This window comes from Oncorhynchus mykiss, chromosome 31 (assembly GCF_013265735.2).
Source record: "Oncorhynchus mykiss isolate Arlee chromosome 31, USDA_OmykA_1.1, whole genome shotgun sequence".
Taxonomy (NCBI): Eukaryota; Metazoa; Chordata; class Actinopteri; order Salmoniformes; family Salmonidae; genus Oncorhynchus; species Oncorhynchus mykiss.
Window position 1 is genome coordinate 10364798 of NC_050571.1, and position 17314 is coordinate 10382111.

General features: G+C 44.9%; 1 protein-coding gene across 6 annotated transcripts in view; it reads left to right on the forward strand.

The window, feature by feature from the left end:
* The window catches only part of LOC110504371 (glutamate receptor 3), a 228838-nt gene that overhangs the window by 200216 nt on the left and 11308 nt on the right, over positions 1-17314 (forward strand). For 3 of the 6 annotated variants that reach the window (XR_005041266.1, XM_036970542.1, XM_036970540.1), the window contains exons 13-14: positions 15530-15777; positions 17108-17222. The exons of 1 other annotated variant lie outside the window; for it this stretch is intronic. Coding sequence is in view for 4 of the 5 variants with exons in the window: in XM_036970542.1 (XP_036826437.1) it covers positions 15530-15777; positions 17108-17222 (363 nt within the window). In the remaining variant the exon portion in view is untranslated. The remainder of the gene's footprint in view (positions 1-15529; positions 15778-17107; positions 17223-17314) is intronic. 2 more of the 6 variants (XM_036970539.1, XM_036970541.1) reach the window with 1 other exon arrangement.

Sequence of the window (17314 nt, forward strand, 5' to 3'; positions counted from 1 at the left end):
ATGTCCAGAAAACCCTACCCACTCCTGGCTCTGCCTCTTCCCCTGACTAGCCTACCCAGTCTAGGCAAACCCCTCCAGCCTCTCCTCTTCAGTGTGCCTACCCTCCAGCAAGTATGTCAGTTCTATCTGCACCTGGAGCCTCAGTGAGACAGATGGCTGCTGGCTTCATGTTGTACTCCTTTAACAATAACAACTGGCACTGCTTAGCTAAATATGTTGCTGCCATATTTGTTCTGCAGCTATTTGAATGGTTGTATGTTGGGGTGATAACGCTGAAGTCCATAAACTGAATAGAGCTCGGCGGGTATGTCTAGTTGATGAATAGAGCTCGGCGGGTATGTCTAGTTAATGAATAGAGCTCGGCGGGTATGTCTAGTTAATGAATAGAGCTCGGCGGGTATGTCTAGTTAATGAATCCCTGAGGCTAAATTAATAGAGCTCGGCGGGTATGTCTAGTTAATGAATAGAGCTCAGCGGGTATGTCTAGTTAATGAATAGAGCTCGGCGGGTATGTCTAGTTAATGAATCCCTGAGGCTAAATGAATAGAGCTTGGCGGGTATGTCTAGTTAATGAATAGAGCTCTGCGGGTTTTTCTAGTTAATGAATCCCTGAGGCTAAATGAATAGAGCTTGGCGGGTATGTATAGTTCATGAATAGAGCTCGGCGGGTATGTCTAGTTATTGAATAGAGCTCGGTGGGTATGTCTAGTTAATGAATCCCTGTGGCTAAATGAATAGAGCTTGGCGGGTATAGTTCATGAATAGAGCTCGGCGGGTATGTCTAGTTAATGAATAGAGCTCGGCGGGTATGTATAGTTCATGAATCCCTGAGGCTAAATTAATAGAGCTCGGCGGGTATGTCTAGTTAATGAATAGAGCTCAGCGGGTATGTCTAGTTAATGAATAGAGCTCGGCGGGTATGTCTAGTTAATGAATAGAGCTTGGCGGGTATGTCTAGTTAATTAATAGAGCCCGGCGGGTATGTCTAGTTAATTAATAGAGCTTGGCGGGTATGTATAGTTAATGAATCCCTGAGGCTAAATGAATAGAGCTCGGCGGGTATGTCTAGTTAATTTATAGAGCTCGGCGGGTATGTATAGTTAATGAATCCCTGAGGCTAAATTAATAGAGCTCTGCGGGTATCTATAGTTACTGAATCCCTGGGGCTAAATGAATAGAGCTCGGCGGGTATGTATAGTTAATGAATCCCTGAGGCTAAATTAATAGAGCTCTGCGGGTATCTATAGTTAATGAATCCCTGAGGCTAAATTAATAGAGCTCGGCGGGTATCTATAGTTTCTGAATCCCTGAGGCTAAATTAATAGAGCTCAGCGGGTATCTATAGTTAATGAATAGAGCTCGGCGGGTATGTCTAGTTAATGAATAGAGCTCGGCGGGTATCTATAGTTAATGAATAGAGCTTGGCGGGTATGTCTAGTTAATGAATAGAGCTCGGCGGGTATCTATAATTAATGAATAGAGCTCGGTGGGTATGTCTAGTTATTGAATAGAGCTTGGTGGGTATCTATAATTAATGAATAGAGCTCGGCGGGTATGTCTAGTTATTGAAAAGAGCTTGGCGGGTATGTCTAGTTAATGAATCCCTGAGGCTAAATGAATAGAGCTCGGCGGGTATGTCTAGTTATTGAATAGAGCTTGGCAGGTATGTCTAGTTAATGAATCCCTGAGGCTAAATGTAATTTAATACAGCAGCAAACAAAACAACCATCTACATGGAATCATCGACATTATATCACACCTTTATTAATGATTATTAGTGTGATGAGGAGGACTGATGTTTGTATTGCGTTACCTGGGAAGATTAACATCATGAAAGACTGTGTCTGAAATGTTACCCTTAACCCCTACGCAGTGCACTACTTTTGGCCAAGGCCCATAGTGTTAAAAGTTGTGTACAACATAGGGAATAGGGTGCCATTTGTCATATATATAAGTCAACCGTACACAGCCCTGTCCTTTATCACAGAACAATAAAGAAACACTAACTGCTCAATGTATTAAAAAAAATAATTGTTTAACCTTTATTTAACTATGCAAGTCAGTTAATACAAAGTTATTCTTTACAATGACGACCTACACCTGCCAAACCCAGACAACGCTGGGCCAATTGTGCGCCGCCAAATGGAACTCCCAATCACGGCCGGATTGTGATAGAGCCTGGAATCGAACCGGGGGTGTCTGTAGTGACTCCTCTAGCACTGAGATTTAAACCGCTGCGCCACTCGGAAGCCCACTGAGTGTAGCAAAGGAGAGAACTGTAACTCTCAGCAGCTTATACGTTATCTAAAGCCTCAACACAATAGTAATATACACAGAAAGAGAGAAGAACACTCCCAAGAGCATTATCTAAAACCTTGAGTAGACCTCATGTTGTAGGCTATTACAAGTTTGAATTCTAAATAGTATCCGACAACAGCTAGAGTGAAGTCACCAATGCACTTTACTACTGTAAGTGTGAAAAATAATTTTCACATCTCAGCTACTGCAGTGCAGGCACTATGACCATGCATTATATTATAAAACATGATGTGATATGAAGGGATTTATTTTCACACATCAAATCAAATTGTATTGGTCAAATACATATGATTAGCAGATGTTATTGTGAGTGTAGTGGAATGCTTGTGCTTCTAGTTCCGACAGTGCAGTAATATCTAAAAAGTAATCTAACAATTCCCCAACTACTATCTAATACACACAACTCTAAGTAAAGGAATGGAGTACGAATATACAAACAGAGCTCGTAATACATATGGGTCGGTGTCCAATGGAAAACACAACGTTTGACTAACAGGTCTAAGAAAACCAATGGTCCAAACCTCTTGCCTCTATCACAACCCATTCAGAAGTTATTGCCGTTTTTCATCACAGTGGCTAAATCAATGGAGACCAGAGAAAAAAGTGTAAAAATAAATAAATTGGGAATATTGCATCCCAAAAGCAATGTATGAAGTAAACCATGTCCTATAGTTCCTCAATTTAGTTGTACATTTTATCCGGACCATTTGTCTAAATCATGAAAAGCAGATACACGCATTATTTTATTTAACTAGGCAAGTCAGTTAAGAACAAATTCTGATTTTCAATGACAGCCTAGGAACAGTGGAAATGGAGTGGAAGTGGAGCTAGCGTTACTTCTGGAGTGGAAATGCAGTGGAAATGGATTCAATTAAGATGTTGTGTCACTGGCCTACACACAGTACCCCCCAGTACCCCCCAGTACCCCCCAGTACCCCCCAGTACCCCACAGTACCCCGCAGTACCCCCCAGTACCCCACAGTACCCCACAGTACCCCTCAGTACCCAATAAGGCATGAAAGTAAAACTGCAGAAAATATTGGCAAAGAAAATGAGTTTTTTTCCTAAATACAAAGTCTTATGTTTGGGGCAAATCCAACACAACACATCACTGAGTGATACAGGCAAAATCCTAAAGGAAAACCTGGTTCAGTCTGCTTTCCAACAGACACTGGGAGACAAATTCATATTTCAGTAGGAAAATAACCTAGAATACAAGGCAAAATATACAGTGGAGTTGCTTACCAAGACAACATTGAATGTCCCTGAGTGGCCTAGTTACAGTTTTGACTTAAATTGGCTTGAAAATCGATGGCAAGACTTGAAAATGTCTGTCTAGCAATGATCACCAACCAACTTGACTGAGCTTGATGTAAATGAGATATTGTTGTATTTTATTTTCAATACATTTGCAAAGAAGCCTAAAAACATGTTTTAACACTTTGTAATTTTAGGGTATTGTGTGTAGATGGGTGAGAGAAATAAATCGATTTTAATCGATTTTGAACTCAGGCTGTAACACAAAGCGTGGAATATGTCAAGGGTTGTGAATACTTCCTGAAGTCACTGTATATCCACAATGAAATACTACCACTACTACTGTAGCTCTCTATATCATCAGCTAGGCTGGACACTGTTCCAGAAGTAACGTTAGCTGACAGCTCACCACAATGAAATACTACCACTACTACTATAGCTCTCTATATCATCAGCTAGGCTGGACACTGTTCCAGAAGTAACGTTAGCTGACAGCTCACCACAATGAAATACTACCACTACTACTATAGCTCTCTATATCATCAGCTAGGCTGGATGCTCTTTCAGATGTAACGCTAGCTGACAGCTCACCACAATGAAATACTACCACTTCTACTGTAGCTCTCTATATCATCAGCTAGGCTGTTCCAGATGTAATGCTAGCTGACAGCTCACCACAAGGAAATACTACCACTACTACTGTAGCTCTCTATATCATCAGCTAGGCTGGACACTGTTCCAGAAGTAACGTTAGCTGACAGCTCACCACAATGAAATACTACCACTTCTACTGTAGCTCTCTATAACATCAGCTAGGCTGTTCCAGATGTAATGCTAGCTGACAGCTCACCACAAGGAAATACTACCACTACTACTGTAGCTCTCTATAACATCAGCTAGGCTGTTTCAGAAGTAACGCTAGCTGACAGCTCACCACTGAAATCTTTCTTCTAGAATCCGGAAGACATAAAACTATAGATAGATATCAATTTTGAGACATGACGTGTAGTATTTTCATATTTTAGTATTTGCTTTTCATATTAATGCGAAATTCCTGGCCCGCAAGCGTTATATTTTCAAGTCCTTTTACATTTAATTCAATTTGTCCTGCTAACAACTTTGAAGACGACGACCACAACATCCTCAAATCCTTAAAAGTTGGGGCGAGAAACCCGCACCGCTTGCATGTATCAGTTTACAAAATATTTTTGAATCTAGTGTGATTGATAGAGAAAGACTCCACTTAACGATTCAGAACATAAAGAATCGTATTTGTCTTGTTAAAATGCATTTTTGTAACATAAGGAAGTGTAATTTTATCACCAAAGCGCGTTTTCACCCAGGCTGGGCAGAGTGGCCAGAACCTTAGTGGGGATGTTGAGGACAGGGGGAAGAGAGAGAGAGGAAGGACAGGAGGAAGAGAAGAAAGAGATATCCTGAACCAGATAGAGAGACTCTAAAGCAAAGAACTACACAAGGTTGGACTGTAGCCCACTGCAATCCATTGCTCATCAATAAACACCAGTCCCCCAGCTCTTGTCAGTGTGTGTTTGGGTATGACGCTGGGAAAGGGAAGGGGAAGCTCCTACAACAGAGATTACAGGCTTGTTGCATATAGGGAGAGCCTGACAGAAGCAATGCCAGGCTTGGTGTGAGATAGAGATAACCTCCAAGGAAGACGGGCTCTCAAAGGGTCCTGTCTAACTTCAGACAGCGAGAGAGAGAGAGAGAGAGAGAGATATTGGATTCCTACACTGAACATCCCAATTGGTATTCTGGACCTTCAGTGGTGCACTTCAATTACAAAGTAAAGCTTCCTAGACTCCCAAATTCCATTGCTGCATACTTGAGAGATACAGGTAGTCTTTCCTAGCACTATTGAATAATGAAATATATACAGGTAGTCCTGCCTAGCACTATTGAATAATGAAACATATACAGGTATTCCTGCCTAGCACTATTGAATAATGAAATATATACAGGTAGTCCTGCCTAGCACTATTGAATAATGAAAGAATGACACAAATACCCTAAAAGGAATTGAAAGTATGATGCAGGTAGGAGAACTAAGTGTTCACTGTGTGGGTGGAGTTTTAAATAGAACTAAGTGTTCACTGGTTGGGTAGAGTTTTGAATAGAACTAAGTGTTCACTCTGGGTAGAGTTTTAAATAGAACTAAGTGTTCACTCTGGGTGGAGTTTTAAATAGAACTAAGTGTTCACTGGTTGGGTAGAGTTTTGAATAGAACTAAGTGTTCACTCTGGGTAGAGTTTTAAATAGAACTAAGTGTTCACTCTGTGGGTAGAGTTTTGAATAGAACTAAGTGTTCACTCTGGGTAGAGTTTTAAATAAAACTAAGTGTTCACTCTGTGGGTAGAGTTTTGAATAGAACTAAGTGTTCACTGTTTGGTTAGAGTTTTAAATTGAACTAAGTGTTCACTGTGTGGGTGAAGTTTTAAATAGAACTAAGTGTTCACTCTGGGTAGAGTTTTAAATAGAACTACGTGTTCACTCTGTGGGTAGAGTTTTAAATAGAACTAAGTGTTCACTCTGTGGGTAGAGTTTTGAATAGAACTAAGTGTTCACTCTGGGTAGAGTTTTAAATAGAACTAAGTGTTCACTCTGGGTGGAGTTTTAAATAGAACTAAGTGTTCACTCTGTGGGTAGAGTTTTGAATAGAACTAAGTGTTCACTCTGGGTAGAGTTTTAAATAGAACTAAGTGTTCACTCTGTGGGTAGAGTTTTAAATAGAACTAAGTGTTCACTGTGTAGGTAGAGTTTTAAATAGAACTAAGTGTTCACTGGTTGGGTAGAGTTTTGAATAGAACTACATTAAGTTTTCACTATGTGGGTCGAGTCCATGATGAAAGCAACTATGCCAGAGAATGAAATAGAACCAGTTCAAAGGCCAGTGACAGGAAGTGCATCCCAAATGTCAACCTTTTCACTATATAGTGCACTATTTGTCACCAGGTCCTGTGGGCCTATATAGGGAATAGGGTGCTATTTAAGATGTACCCGTGGAAACGCTGTCTAACCTAACTCAGAATCGATACAGATTAAGTGGCTATTTAGAATGAAGAGGGACATTTATTTTGACTCTGCACTTTAATCAAATGTCCTCTCCTAGATGTTTTTTAATGGCTTTGGTTTTTAAACAACAACCAACATTCAGCTTGAAAATTGACTTTTCTGTGGCAAAGCTTCAAAGGATATTTTTTTTTACAAATGATCCACACACACCCATGCAAGCATACACACACACACACACACGCACGCACGCACGCACGCACGCACGCACGCACGCACACACATTGCCTTAGTTGTGTTCTTTTCATTGCATCAGTCCTCAGTAGTATGTGGCCTAACAGACCGTAGAGAGAGACAGGCCAGCCCACAAGGCAAGGAGGAATAGTGAGTGAGTGAGTGAGTGAGTGGGTGGGGGAGGGTGTGAGTGAGTGAGTGAGTGAGTGAGTGAGTGAGTGGGTGGGTGGGTGAGTGAGTGAGTGGGTGAGTGAGTGGGAGAGGGTGTGGGGGAGGGTGTGTAAGTGTCTGACTAATCTTGCTGCAAGCAGAAGCTTGACCAACCTCAGTTTCTGAGCACTGCAGATAGCTTTTCCTCATCCCTCCTTCCATCCATCCCTTCCTCCCTCCACACATCCCTTCCTTCCTCCACACATCCCTTCCTTCCTCCCTAAATCCCTCCTTCCATCCATCCCTTCCTCCCTCCACACATCCCTTCCTTCCTCCCTAAATCCCTCCTTCCATCCATCCCTTCCTCCCTCCATCCCTCCACACATCCCTTCCTACCTCTCTCCAACCCTCCATCCATCCCTCCACACATCCCTTCCTCCCTCAATCTCTCCACACATCCCTTCCTACCTCTCTCCAACCCTCCATCCATCTCTCCACACATCCCTTCCTCCCTCAATCCCTCCACACATCCCTTCCTACCTCTCTCCAACCCTCCATCCATCCCTCCACACATCCCTTCCTCCCTCCATCCCTCCACACATCCCTTCCTACCTCTCTCCAACCCTCTATCCATCCCTCCACACATCCCTTCCTCCCTCCATCCCTCCACACATCCCTTCCTACCTCTCTCCAACCCTCCATCCATCTCTCCACACATCCCTTCCTACCTCTCTCCAACCCTCTATCCATCCCTCCACACATCCCTTACGCCCTCTATCCCTCCACACATCCCTTACGCCCTCCAACACTCTATCCATCCCTTCATCCCTAATCCCTCCATCATCCTTTCGTCCCTCCAACCCTCCATCCATTCCTTCCTACATCCATCCCGTCCTCCCTCCATCCCTCCACACATCCCTTCCTCCCTCCATCAATTCCTTCCTCCCTCCACACAACCCTTCTCCCTCCATCCCTCAATTGAAGTCATTCTATCCTCTTCCCAGAGGCTATGTCAGATCAGCAAGGTGACTGTTACAGGATATAGCTTTGTCTGTAGTGAGATGATGGAGATGTGTCTGTAGTGAGATGATGGAGATATATTTGTAAAGAGAGAGGGAGAGGTTGTTGTCCTGGAACCACACTGCCAGGTCTCTGAACTCCTCCCTATTGGCTGTCTCATAATTGTCTGTAATCAGTCCTACCACTGTTGTGTCATCAGCAAACTTAACGATGGTATTGGAGTCATGTTTGGCCATGCAGTTGTGAGTGAACAGGGAGTACAGGAGGGAACTAAGCAGGCACCCCTGGGGGCGACACGTCAGGAAGACTAGGATCAGTTGCAGAGGGAGGTGTTTAGGTCCTTAGCTTAGTGATGAGCTTTGTGGACACAATGGTGTTGAACACTGAGTTGTAGTCAAATCAAATCAAATGTATTTATATAGCCCTTCGCACATCAGCTGATATCTCAAAGTGCTGTACAGAAACCCAGCCTAAAACCCCAAACAGCAAGCAATGCAGGTGTAGAAGCATGGTGGCTAGGAAAAACTCCCTAGAAAGGCCAAAACCTAGGAAGAAACCTAGAGAGGAACCAGGCTATGTGGGGTGGCCAGTCCTCTTCTGGCTGTGTCGGGGGGAGATTATAACAGAACATGGCCAAGATGTTAAAATTTTCAGAAATGACCCTAGGTCAATGGTCCTAGGGCTCAGGTCCTCCGAGAGAGAGAAAGAGCCCTAGTAAGCCAGTGACTCAGCCCCTGTAATAGGGTTAGAGGCAGAGAATCCCAGTGGAAAGAGGGGAACCGGCCAGGCAGAGACAGCAAGGGCGGCTCGTTGCTCCAGAGCCTTTCCGTTCATCTTCACACTCCTGGGCCAGACTACACTCCATCATATGACCCACTGAAGAGATGAGTCTTTTGAGGTGTTCCCTTTGTCCAGGTAGGAAAGGGCAGTGTGGAGTGCGATTTAGATTGTGTGGATCTGTTGAGGCGGTATGCGATTTGGAGTGGGTCTACAGTATCCAAGATGATGCTGTTGATGTGAGCCATGACTAGCCTTTCAAAGCACTTCATGGCTTCCAACGTGAGTGCTATGGGGCATAAATCATTTAGGCAGGTTACCTTCGCTTCCTTGGGCACAGGGACTATGGTGGTCGGCTTGAAACATGTAGGTATTACAGACTTGGTCAGGGAGAGGTTGAAACTGTCAGTGAAGACACTTGCCAGTTGGTCCATGCGTGCTTTGTTTACACATCCTGGTAATCCATCTGCCCCCGCGGGTTTGTGAATGTTGACCTGTTTAAAGGTCTTGTTCACATCGGCTACCATGAGCTTTATCACACAGTTGTATGGAACAGCTGGTGCTCTCATGCATGATTCAGTGTTGCTTTCCTCGAAGTGATAATAAAAGGCATTTAGCCTGTCTGGTAGGCTCGCGTCACTGGGCAGCTTGCGGCTGCGTTTCTCTTTGTAGTCCGTAATAGTTATCAAGCCCTGCCACATCTGACGAGTGTCAGAGCCGGAGTAGTAAGATTCAATCTTAATCCTGTATTGACTCTTTGCTTGTTTGATGGTTCGTCTGAGAGCATAGCGGGATTTCTTATAGGCGTCCGGATTAGTGTCCCGCTCCTTGAAAGCAGCAGCTCTAGCAATTAGCTGGATGCGGATGTTGCCTGAAATCCATGGCTTCTGGTTGGGATATGTGCATAAGGTCACTGTGGGGACGACAACTTCGATGCACTTATTGATGAAGCCAATAACTGAGGTGATATATTCCTCAAGGTCATTGGATGAATCCCGGAACATATTCAAGTCTATGCTAGCAAAACAGTCCCGTAGCGTAGCATCTATTACATCTGACCACTTCTATATTGGGGGAAGTCACTAGTACTTCCTGCTTTAGTTTATCACAAGGTACTCTACCTCAGGCAAGCAATACCTCAAGACATATTGAATATTAGACATTGTGCACCAGCTGTTATTGACAAATAGACACACACCCCCACCCCCCCTCTTACCATACGTAGCTTCTCTGTCCTGCCGATGCATGGAATATTCCCGCCAACTCTATATTATCCATGTCGTCGTTCATCCACGACTCTGTGAAACATGATATTACTGTTTTTAATGTCCCGTTGGTAGGATAGTCTTGATCGTAGATCATCCAGTTTATTCTCCAGTGATTGCACGTTGGCCAATAGAACAGATGGTAGTGGTGGTTTACCCACTCACCTATGAATTCTCAGAAGGAAGCCCGACCTCTGTCCCCTCTGTCTTTTCTTCAACCAAATGACGGGGATTGTGGCCCGGGTTCCCGAGAAAGCGACATATCCTTCGTGTCGGATTCATTATAGAACAACATTTTTGTCCAGTTCAAGGTGAGTAATTGCTGATTTGATGTCCAGAAGTTATTTTCGGGCCATAGAAGAAATTAACAGGAACATCATGTACAAAGTAAGTTACAAAATAAGTGACATACAATTTGAAAAAACGAACCAAATAACACAGTTGGTTAGGAGCCCGTAGAACAGCAGAAATTCCCTCCGGCGCCATTCATACACACACACTTGCTCACGCACACACACACTTGCTCACACACACATGCACGTTCCAACAGAAACACACTGTTAGCCTTCTGTTTCTCTGTTAACTGCCGGGCAGATCAGTACCACTCAGTCTTTCCAGAAGTTGTTCTTCAAACCAACCGATAATGTCCTTCCAACTATGTTTTAGCAAATTATGAGCGCACAATAAATGATATTGTCTACACAAAACAACACAAATCCTATGCCACTGATTTATATTACTAACCGTAGAGAGAGACAGGCCAGCCCACAAGGCAAGGAGGAATAGTGAGTGAGTGAGTGGGTGGGGGAGGGTGTGAGTGACTAGCATACTAGCATTCCCATAGAACAGGCACCTCACATCCCCAAACTTCAAGCTTTTTTTCATAAAGGTGGAGACATCATGTTGACTTCTAATGTTGTATTATGTTCTTGTCTGGTCTGATTCTCACCTCTCTGGTCTGATCCTCACCCCTCTGGTCTGATCCTCACCCCTCTGGTCTGATCCGCACCCCTCTGGTCTGATCCGCACCCCTCTGGTCTGATGTGACATGATGGATGACTCATAACAGGTTGTATTGGAACACACTGAGCCAACTACTGTAGGGCCCTCCGTTAAGTGAAGGTTAATGCTTTTGTTTATTAACAGTGATGTGTCGGAGGCAATATCCATTACAGTCAGAGAGGGGCAGTATATTAATTAGGGACATTGATGGGTCTATCCGATGTTTAGAATGGACAAGTCCCACTCTGCTCACAAAGCCACAGGGCTCAGTGTGTGTGTTTGTGTGTGTGTGTGTGTGTGTGTGTGTGTGTGTGTGTGTGTGTGTGTGTGTGTTTGTTGTTGCATTTTCCACAGCCTCTATTTGTTACTTACCTAGTGGAGTTGGTGTGTTGTTTACTCTGCTTGAGAACTCAGTGTCCTTCACTAACAGTGTATTTGGCTCCCTTGACACTATTCAGGATTCATTTAACTTCAAGACTTCTTAGGAAATATGACTGTTATACCTAAGTGCTGCCTTACCAGAAATGTCTGCTTCAGTTAGTAATACACGACACCTTATGCTCTTCAAATCTTTGATCTGACAAAATGAAGTCCTTGACTGTTTCAGTATTTGAACCTAAACTGACCCTTCTGGGGAAGCCCATACAATGGGATCCTTGACGCCACTGGAACAATGCCTCTGATTGGTGTTGCCATATCAACAGCTTGTTCATACTCGGAACACATAGGCTATTGGCAATAGGCCCATTGGTACAATTGACTATTGCCAACTGGCCCACTTCCTTGTAAAACTCTAGCTCCTAAATTGCTATCCGGGATCTTTGGGACGTCCCTACTCCATTGAAGTTTACATTTTAAAATGTTGAAGGGTTAAGGTTAAGTTAGATAAGGGTTAGGGTTAAGGTAAGGGTAGGGGTTAAGTTTAGGAGGTAGGCAAATCCTAAGGATCCCAGATAGCTCTAACCCTAAATGTAACCTGCGGTGTACTTGTGAGAGTATCCACTCTACACACACCCTCACCTGTCTCTGCTTTGGCCCAGACCAGGGTTCAGAAGTCTGGAGTTTAAAACTGTGTTGCCAAATGAACCCAGCGGCATTGAATAATTGAATAGTTGCTTGTTATAGATGGCTGGAAGTCCTCTCTTCACTCCTACAGGTTGTATGGCAGGCACACTAAGCCTAACCCCAGGCACCGTACTGGGAAACTCTCATCTATGTCCCCTTCTGATGTTACTCGAGCAAGCTTCTCACCTCAATCACATTACATCAGCTGATATCTCAAAGTGCTTGTACAGAAACCCAGCCTAAAACCACAAACAGCAAGCAATGCAGATGTAGAAGTACAGTGATGTGAAAAACTCCCTCGAAAGGCAGGAACCTAGTAAAAAACCTAGAGAGGAGCCAGGCTCTGAATGGCGGCCAGTCGTCTGCTGGCTGTGCCGCGTGGAGATTAACAGAACATTGTTAGATTGTTATTCAAGATGTTTAAACATTCGTAGATGACCAGCAGGGTCGAATAATAATAATCACAGTGGTTTAAAGGGTGCAACGGGTCAGTACATCAGGAGTAAACGTCAGTTGGCTTTTCAAAGCCGAGCATTCAGAGGTCAAGACAGCAGGTGCGGTAGAGAGAGAGAAAGTGTTGAAAACAGCAGGTCCGGGACAAGGTAGTAGGTTGGGTGAACAGGTCAGGGTTCCCTAACCGCAGGCAGAACAGTTGAAACTGGAGCAGCAGCACAACCAGGTGGACTGGGGCCAGGTAGTCCTGAGGCATGACCCCAGGGATCAGATTCACCAGGAGGGGAGGGAGAGAGAGAATTAGAGGGAGTATACTTAAATTCACACAGGACACCAGATATAACAGACTGACCCTAGCCCAACAGCACTTAGACTGTTGCAGAGTAGATACTGGAGACTGAGACAGGGGTGGGTCGGGGGACACTGTGGCCCCGTCCGAAGATACCCTCGGACAGTGCCAACCAGGCAAGATATAACCCCATCCACTTTGCCAAAGCACAGCCCCCACAAAACTAGAGGGATATCAACAGACCCCTAACTTACTACCCTGAGACAAGGCTGATTATATCCCACGAAGATCTCCTTCACCGTGCGAGCCTGAGGGGGCGCAAAACTGGACAGGAAGATCACATCTGTGACTCAACCCACTCAAGTGACGCATCCCTCCTAGGGACGGCATGGAAGAGCCCCAGTAAGCCAGTGACTCAGCCCCTGTAATAGGGTCAGAGGCAGAGAATCCCAGTGGAGAGAGGAACCGGAAATGTACTATAGCAAGGTTCTTGTTTCTGTGCATCACTCCTTCCTGTTTCTCTCATTGTTCAGGGTCCTCTCTCTCTCTCTCTCTCTCTCTCTGTCTCTGTCTCTGTCTCTGTCTCTGTCTCTCTCTCTCTCGCTCTCTCTCTCTCTCTCTCTCTCTCTCTCTGTCTCTCTCTCTCTCTCTCTCTCTCTCTCTGTCTCTCTCTCTCTCTCTCTCTCTCTCTGTCTCTCTCTCTCTCTCTCTCTCTCTCTCTCTCTCTCTCTCTCTGTCTCTGTCTCTCTCTCTCTCGCTCTCTCTCTCTCTCTCTCTCTCTCTCTCTCTCTCTCTCTCTCTCTCTCTCTCTCTCTCTCTCTCTCTCTCTCTCTCTCTCTCTCTCTCTCTCTCTCTCTCTCTCTCTCTCTGTCTCTGTCTCTCTCTCTGTCTCTCTCTCTCTCTGTCTCTGTCTCTGTCTCTGTCTCTGTCTCTGTCTCTGTCTCTGTCTCTGTCTCTGTCTCTCTCTCTCTCTCTCTCTCTCTCTGTCTCTGTCTCTGTCTCTGTCTCTGTCTCTGTCTCTCTCTCTCTCTCTCTCTCTCTCTCTCTCTCTCTCTCTGTCTCTGTCTCTGTCTCTGTCTCTGTCTCTGTCTCTCTCGCTCTCTCTCTCTCTCTCTCTCTCTCTCTCTCTCTCTCTCTCTCTCTCTGTCTCTGTCTCTGTCTCTGTCTCTGTCTCTGTCTCTCTCGCTCTCTCTCTCTCTCTCTCTCTCTCTCTCTCTCTCTCTCTCTCTCTCTGTCTCTGTCTCTGTCTCTGTCTCTCTCTCTCTCTCTCTCTCTCTCTCGCTCTCTCTGTCTCTGTCTCTGTCTCTGTCTCTGTCTCTCTCTCTCTCTCTCTCTCTCTCTCTCTCTCTCTCTCTCTCTCTCTCTCTCTCTCTCTCTCTCTCTCTCTCTCTCTCTCTCTCTCTCTCTCTCTCTCTCTCTCTCTCTCTGTCTCTCTCTCTGTCTCTCTCTCTCTCTGTCTCTGTCTCTGTCTCTGTCTCTGTCTCTGTCTCTGTCTCTGTCTCTGTCTCTGTCTCTCTCTCTCTCTCTCTCTCTCTCTGTCTCTGTCTCTGTCTCTGTCTCTGTCTCTCTCTCTCTCTCTCTCTCTCTCTCTCTCTCTCTCTCTCTCTGTCTCTGTCTCTGTCTCTGTCTCTGTCTCTGTCTCTCTCGCTCTCTCTCTCTCTCTCTCTCTCTCTCTCTCTCTCTCTCTCTCTCTCTGTCTCTGTCTCTGTCTCTGTCTCTGTCTCTGTCTCTGTCTCTCTCGCTCTCTCTCTCTCTCTCTCTCTCTCTCTCTCTCTCTCTCTCTCTCTCTGTCTCTGTCTCTGTCTCTGTCTCTCTCTCTCTCTCTCTCTCTCTCTCGCTCTCTCTGTCTCTGTCTCTGTCTCTGTCTCTGTCTCTGTCTCTCTCTCTCTCTCTCTCTCTCTCTCTCTCTCTGTCTCTGTCTCTGTCTCTGTCTCTGTCTCTCTCGCTCTCGCTCTCTCTCTCTCTCTCTCTCTCTCTCTCTCTCTCTCTCTCTCTCTCTCTCGCTCTCTCTCTCTCTCTCTCTCTCTCTCTCTCTCTCTCTCTGTCTCTGTCTCTCTCTCTCTCTCTCTCTCTCTCTCTCTCTCTCTCTCTCTCTCTCTCTCTCTCTCTCTCTCTCTCTCTCTCTGTCTCTGTCTCTGTCTCTGTCTCTGTCTCTCTCTCTCTCTCTCTCTCTCTCTCTCTCTCTCTCTCTGTCTCTCTCTCTGTCTCTGTCTCTGTCTCTGTCTCTCTCTCTCTCTCTCTCTCTCTCTCTCTGTCTCTGTCTCTGTCTCTGTCTCTGTCTCTCTCTCTCTCTCTCTCTCTCTCTCTCTCGCTCTCTCTGTCTCTGTCTCTGTCTCTGTCTCTCTCTCTCTCTCTCTCTCTCTCTGTCTCTGTCTCTGTCTCTCTCTCTCTCTCTCTCTCTCTCTCTCTCTCTCTCTCTCTCTCTCTCTCTCTCTCTCTCTCTCTCTCTCTCTCTCTCTCTCTCTCTCTCTCTCTCTCTCTCTCTCTCTCTCTCTCTCTCTCTCTCTCTCTCTCTGTCTCTGTCTCTGTCTCGCTCTCTCTCTCTCGCTCTCTCTCTCTCGCTCTCTCTCTCTCTCTCTCGATGGTGTATACATTTGTATTTGGGTCATCACTACTATGTATCAATGCTTCCTCTTCTCCCTTTCCCTCCCTCTCTCCGTCTAAACAGCGATCCAAAATAGCAGTCTATGAGAAAATGTGGTCATACATGAAATCGGCCGAACCGTCAGTGTTTGTCAAGACCACACCAGACGGGGTGGCCCGGGTACGAAAGTCCAAGGGCAAGTTTGCTTTCCTCCTGGAGTCCACCATGAACGAGTACATAGAGCAGAGGAAACCCTGTGACACCATGAAAGTGGGCGGAAACCTCGACTCTAAAGGATACGGTGTGGCCACGCCCAAAGGCTCAGCATTAAGGTGGGTGGGATAATATAACGATATTCTCCTTGTTGTTATAGAATTCCACCTACCCTGATGTCTTGTGTTTGGCCCTTCTTCTTCTTCTTCTTCTTCTTCTTCTTGTTCTTCTCTTCTTCCTTATTGTTTTGGAATGGACGCAAAGAGGTAACGGTATCATATCTTTTATTGTTCTTGGATATCTAGGTTGATTTATAATTGTTATTATGGATGTTGATCTACGTGTTAATGTTGTTGTTCCTAAACCAACGGGGAATCCATTCCAGGGTGTAGCGAAGACTTTAACAGTTTAACAACCATTTAACCTTTGTCTCTCTTACTCTATCTTTCCTTCTGGCCTGTCTTTCTGTCCTATCCTTTTGTCCTGTTCTTCTATCCTTCTGTCCTGTCCTTCTGTCCTTCTGTCCTGTCCTTCTGTCTTGTCCTTCTGTCCTGACCTTCTGTCCTTCTGTCCTATCCTTCTGTCATGTCCTGTGTCCTGTCCTTCTGTCCTGTCCTTCTGTCCTGTCCTTCTGTCCTGTCCTTCTGTCCTGTGTGCTGTCCTTTTGTCCTGTCCTTCTGACCTGCATGCTGTCCTTCTGTCCTGCGTGCTGTCCTTCTGCCCTATCCTTCTGACCTGCATGCTGTCTTTCTGTCCTGCGTGCTGTCCTTCTGCCCTATCCTTCTGACCTGCATGCTGTCCTGCGTGCTGTCCTTCCTTCCTGTGTGCTGTCCTTCTGTCCTGTGTGCTGTCCTTCTGTACTGTGTGCTGTCCTTCCTTCCTGTGTGCTGTCCTTCTGTCCTGCATGCTGTCCTTCTGTCCTGCGTGCTGTCCTTCTGTCCTGCGTGCTGTCCTTCTGTCCTGCATGCTGTCCTTCCCGACAGTTGTTGTCACTTTTAATTTAACAGTTCAACAGTTTTTCCATGTAGCCTTTAAAAGTTGCACTGTCACTTGTGATGAATGTTATTTGCATGGTGTTTTCTATTGTTGCTTTTCTTCTCAATGATGACTAGTGTCCCCGTCCCGCACACTTCAGTTTCTAAACTACCTAACTCATCATGCCACCTTTTCAATATTTACCACTTTCTTTGCTCTTCCTCTTAACCTTACTGATCTATCTAACTCATATTCATAAAATTCTTAAACACAATAGATAATACTAATATTAACAATAAGCACTATTAGTGGTAGTCCAACTACCATTATCAACTATTATCATTATCGTTATAACTACTACTATACTACTGTACTATACTACGACTATACTATACTGCTGCTATACCACTACTATGCATTAGATTTCTCACGGACCTGTGCATTTTCTTACAAGTTATGTTTTATCGTTTCAAGAAATGCTGTTAACCTGGCAGTGTTAAAACTGAATGAGCAGGGCCTGTTGGACAAATTGAAAAACAAATGGTGGTACGACAAGGGAGAGTGCGGCAGCGGAGGAGGTGACTCCAAGGTCAGCCTCGATGTCACCAGATCGGGTACAATATTGCAGAGTAATCGGCAAGGCTGTTAATAATAGTCAATAGGTATATTAAAAATCATTGA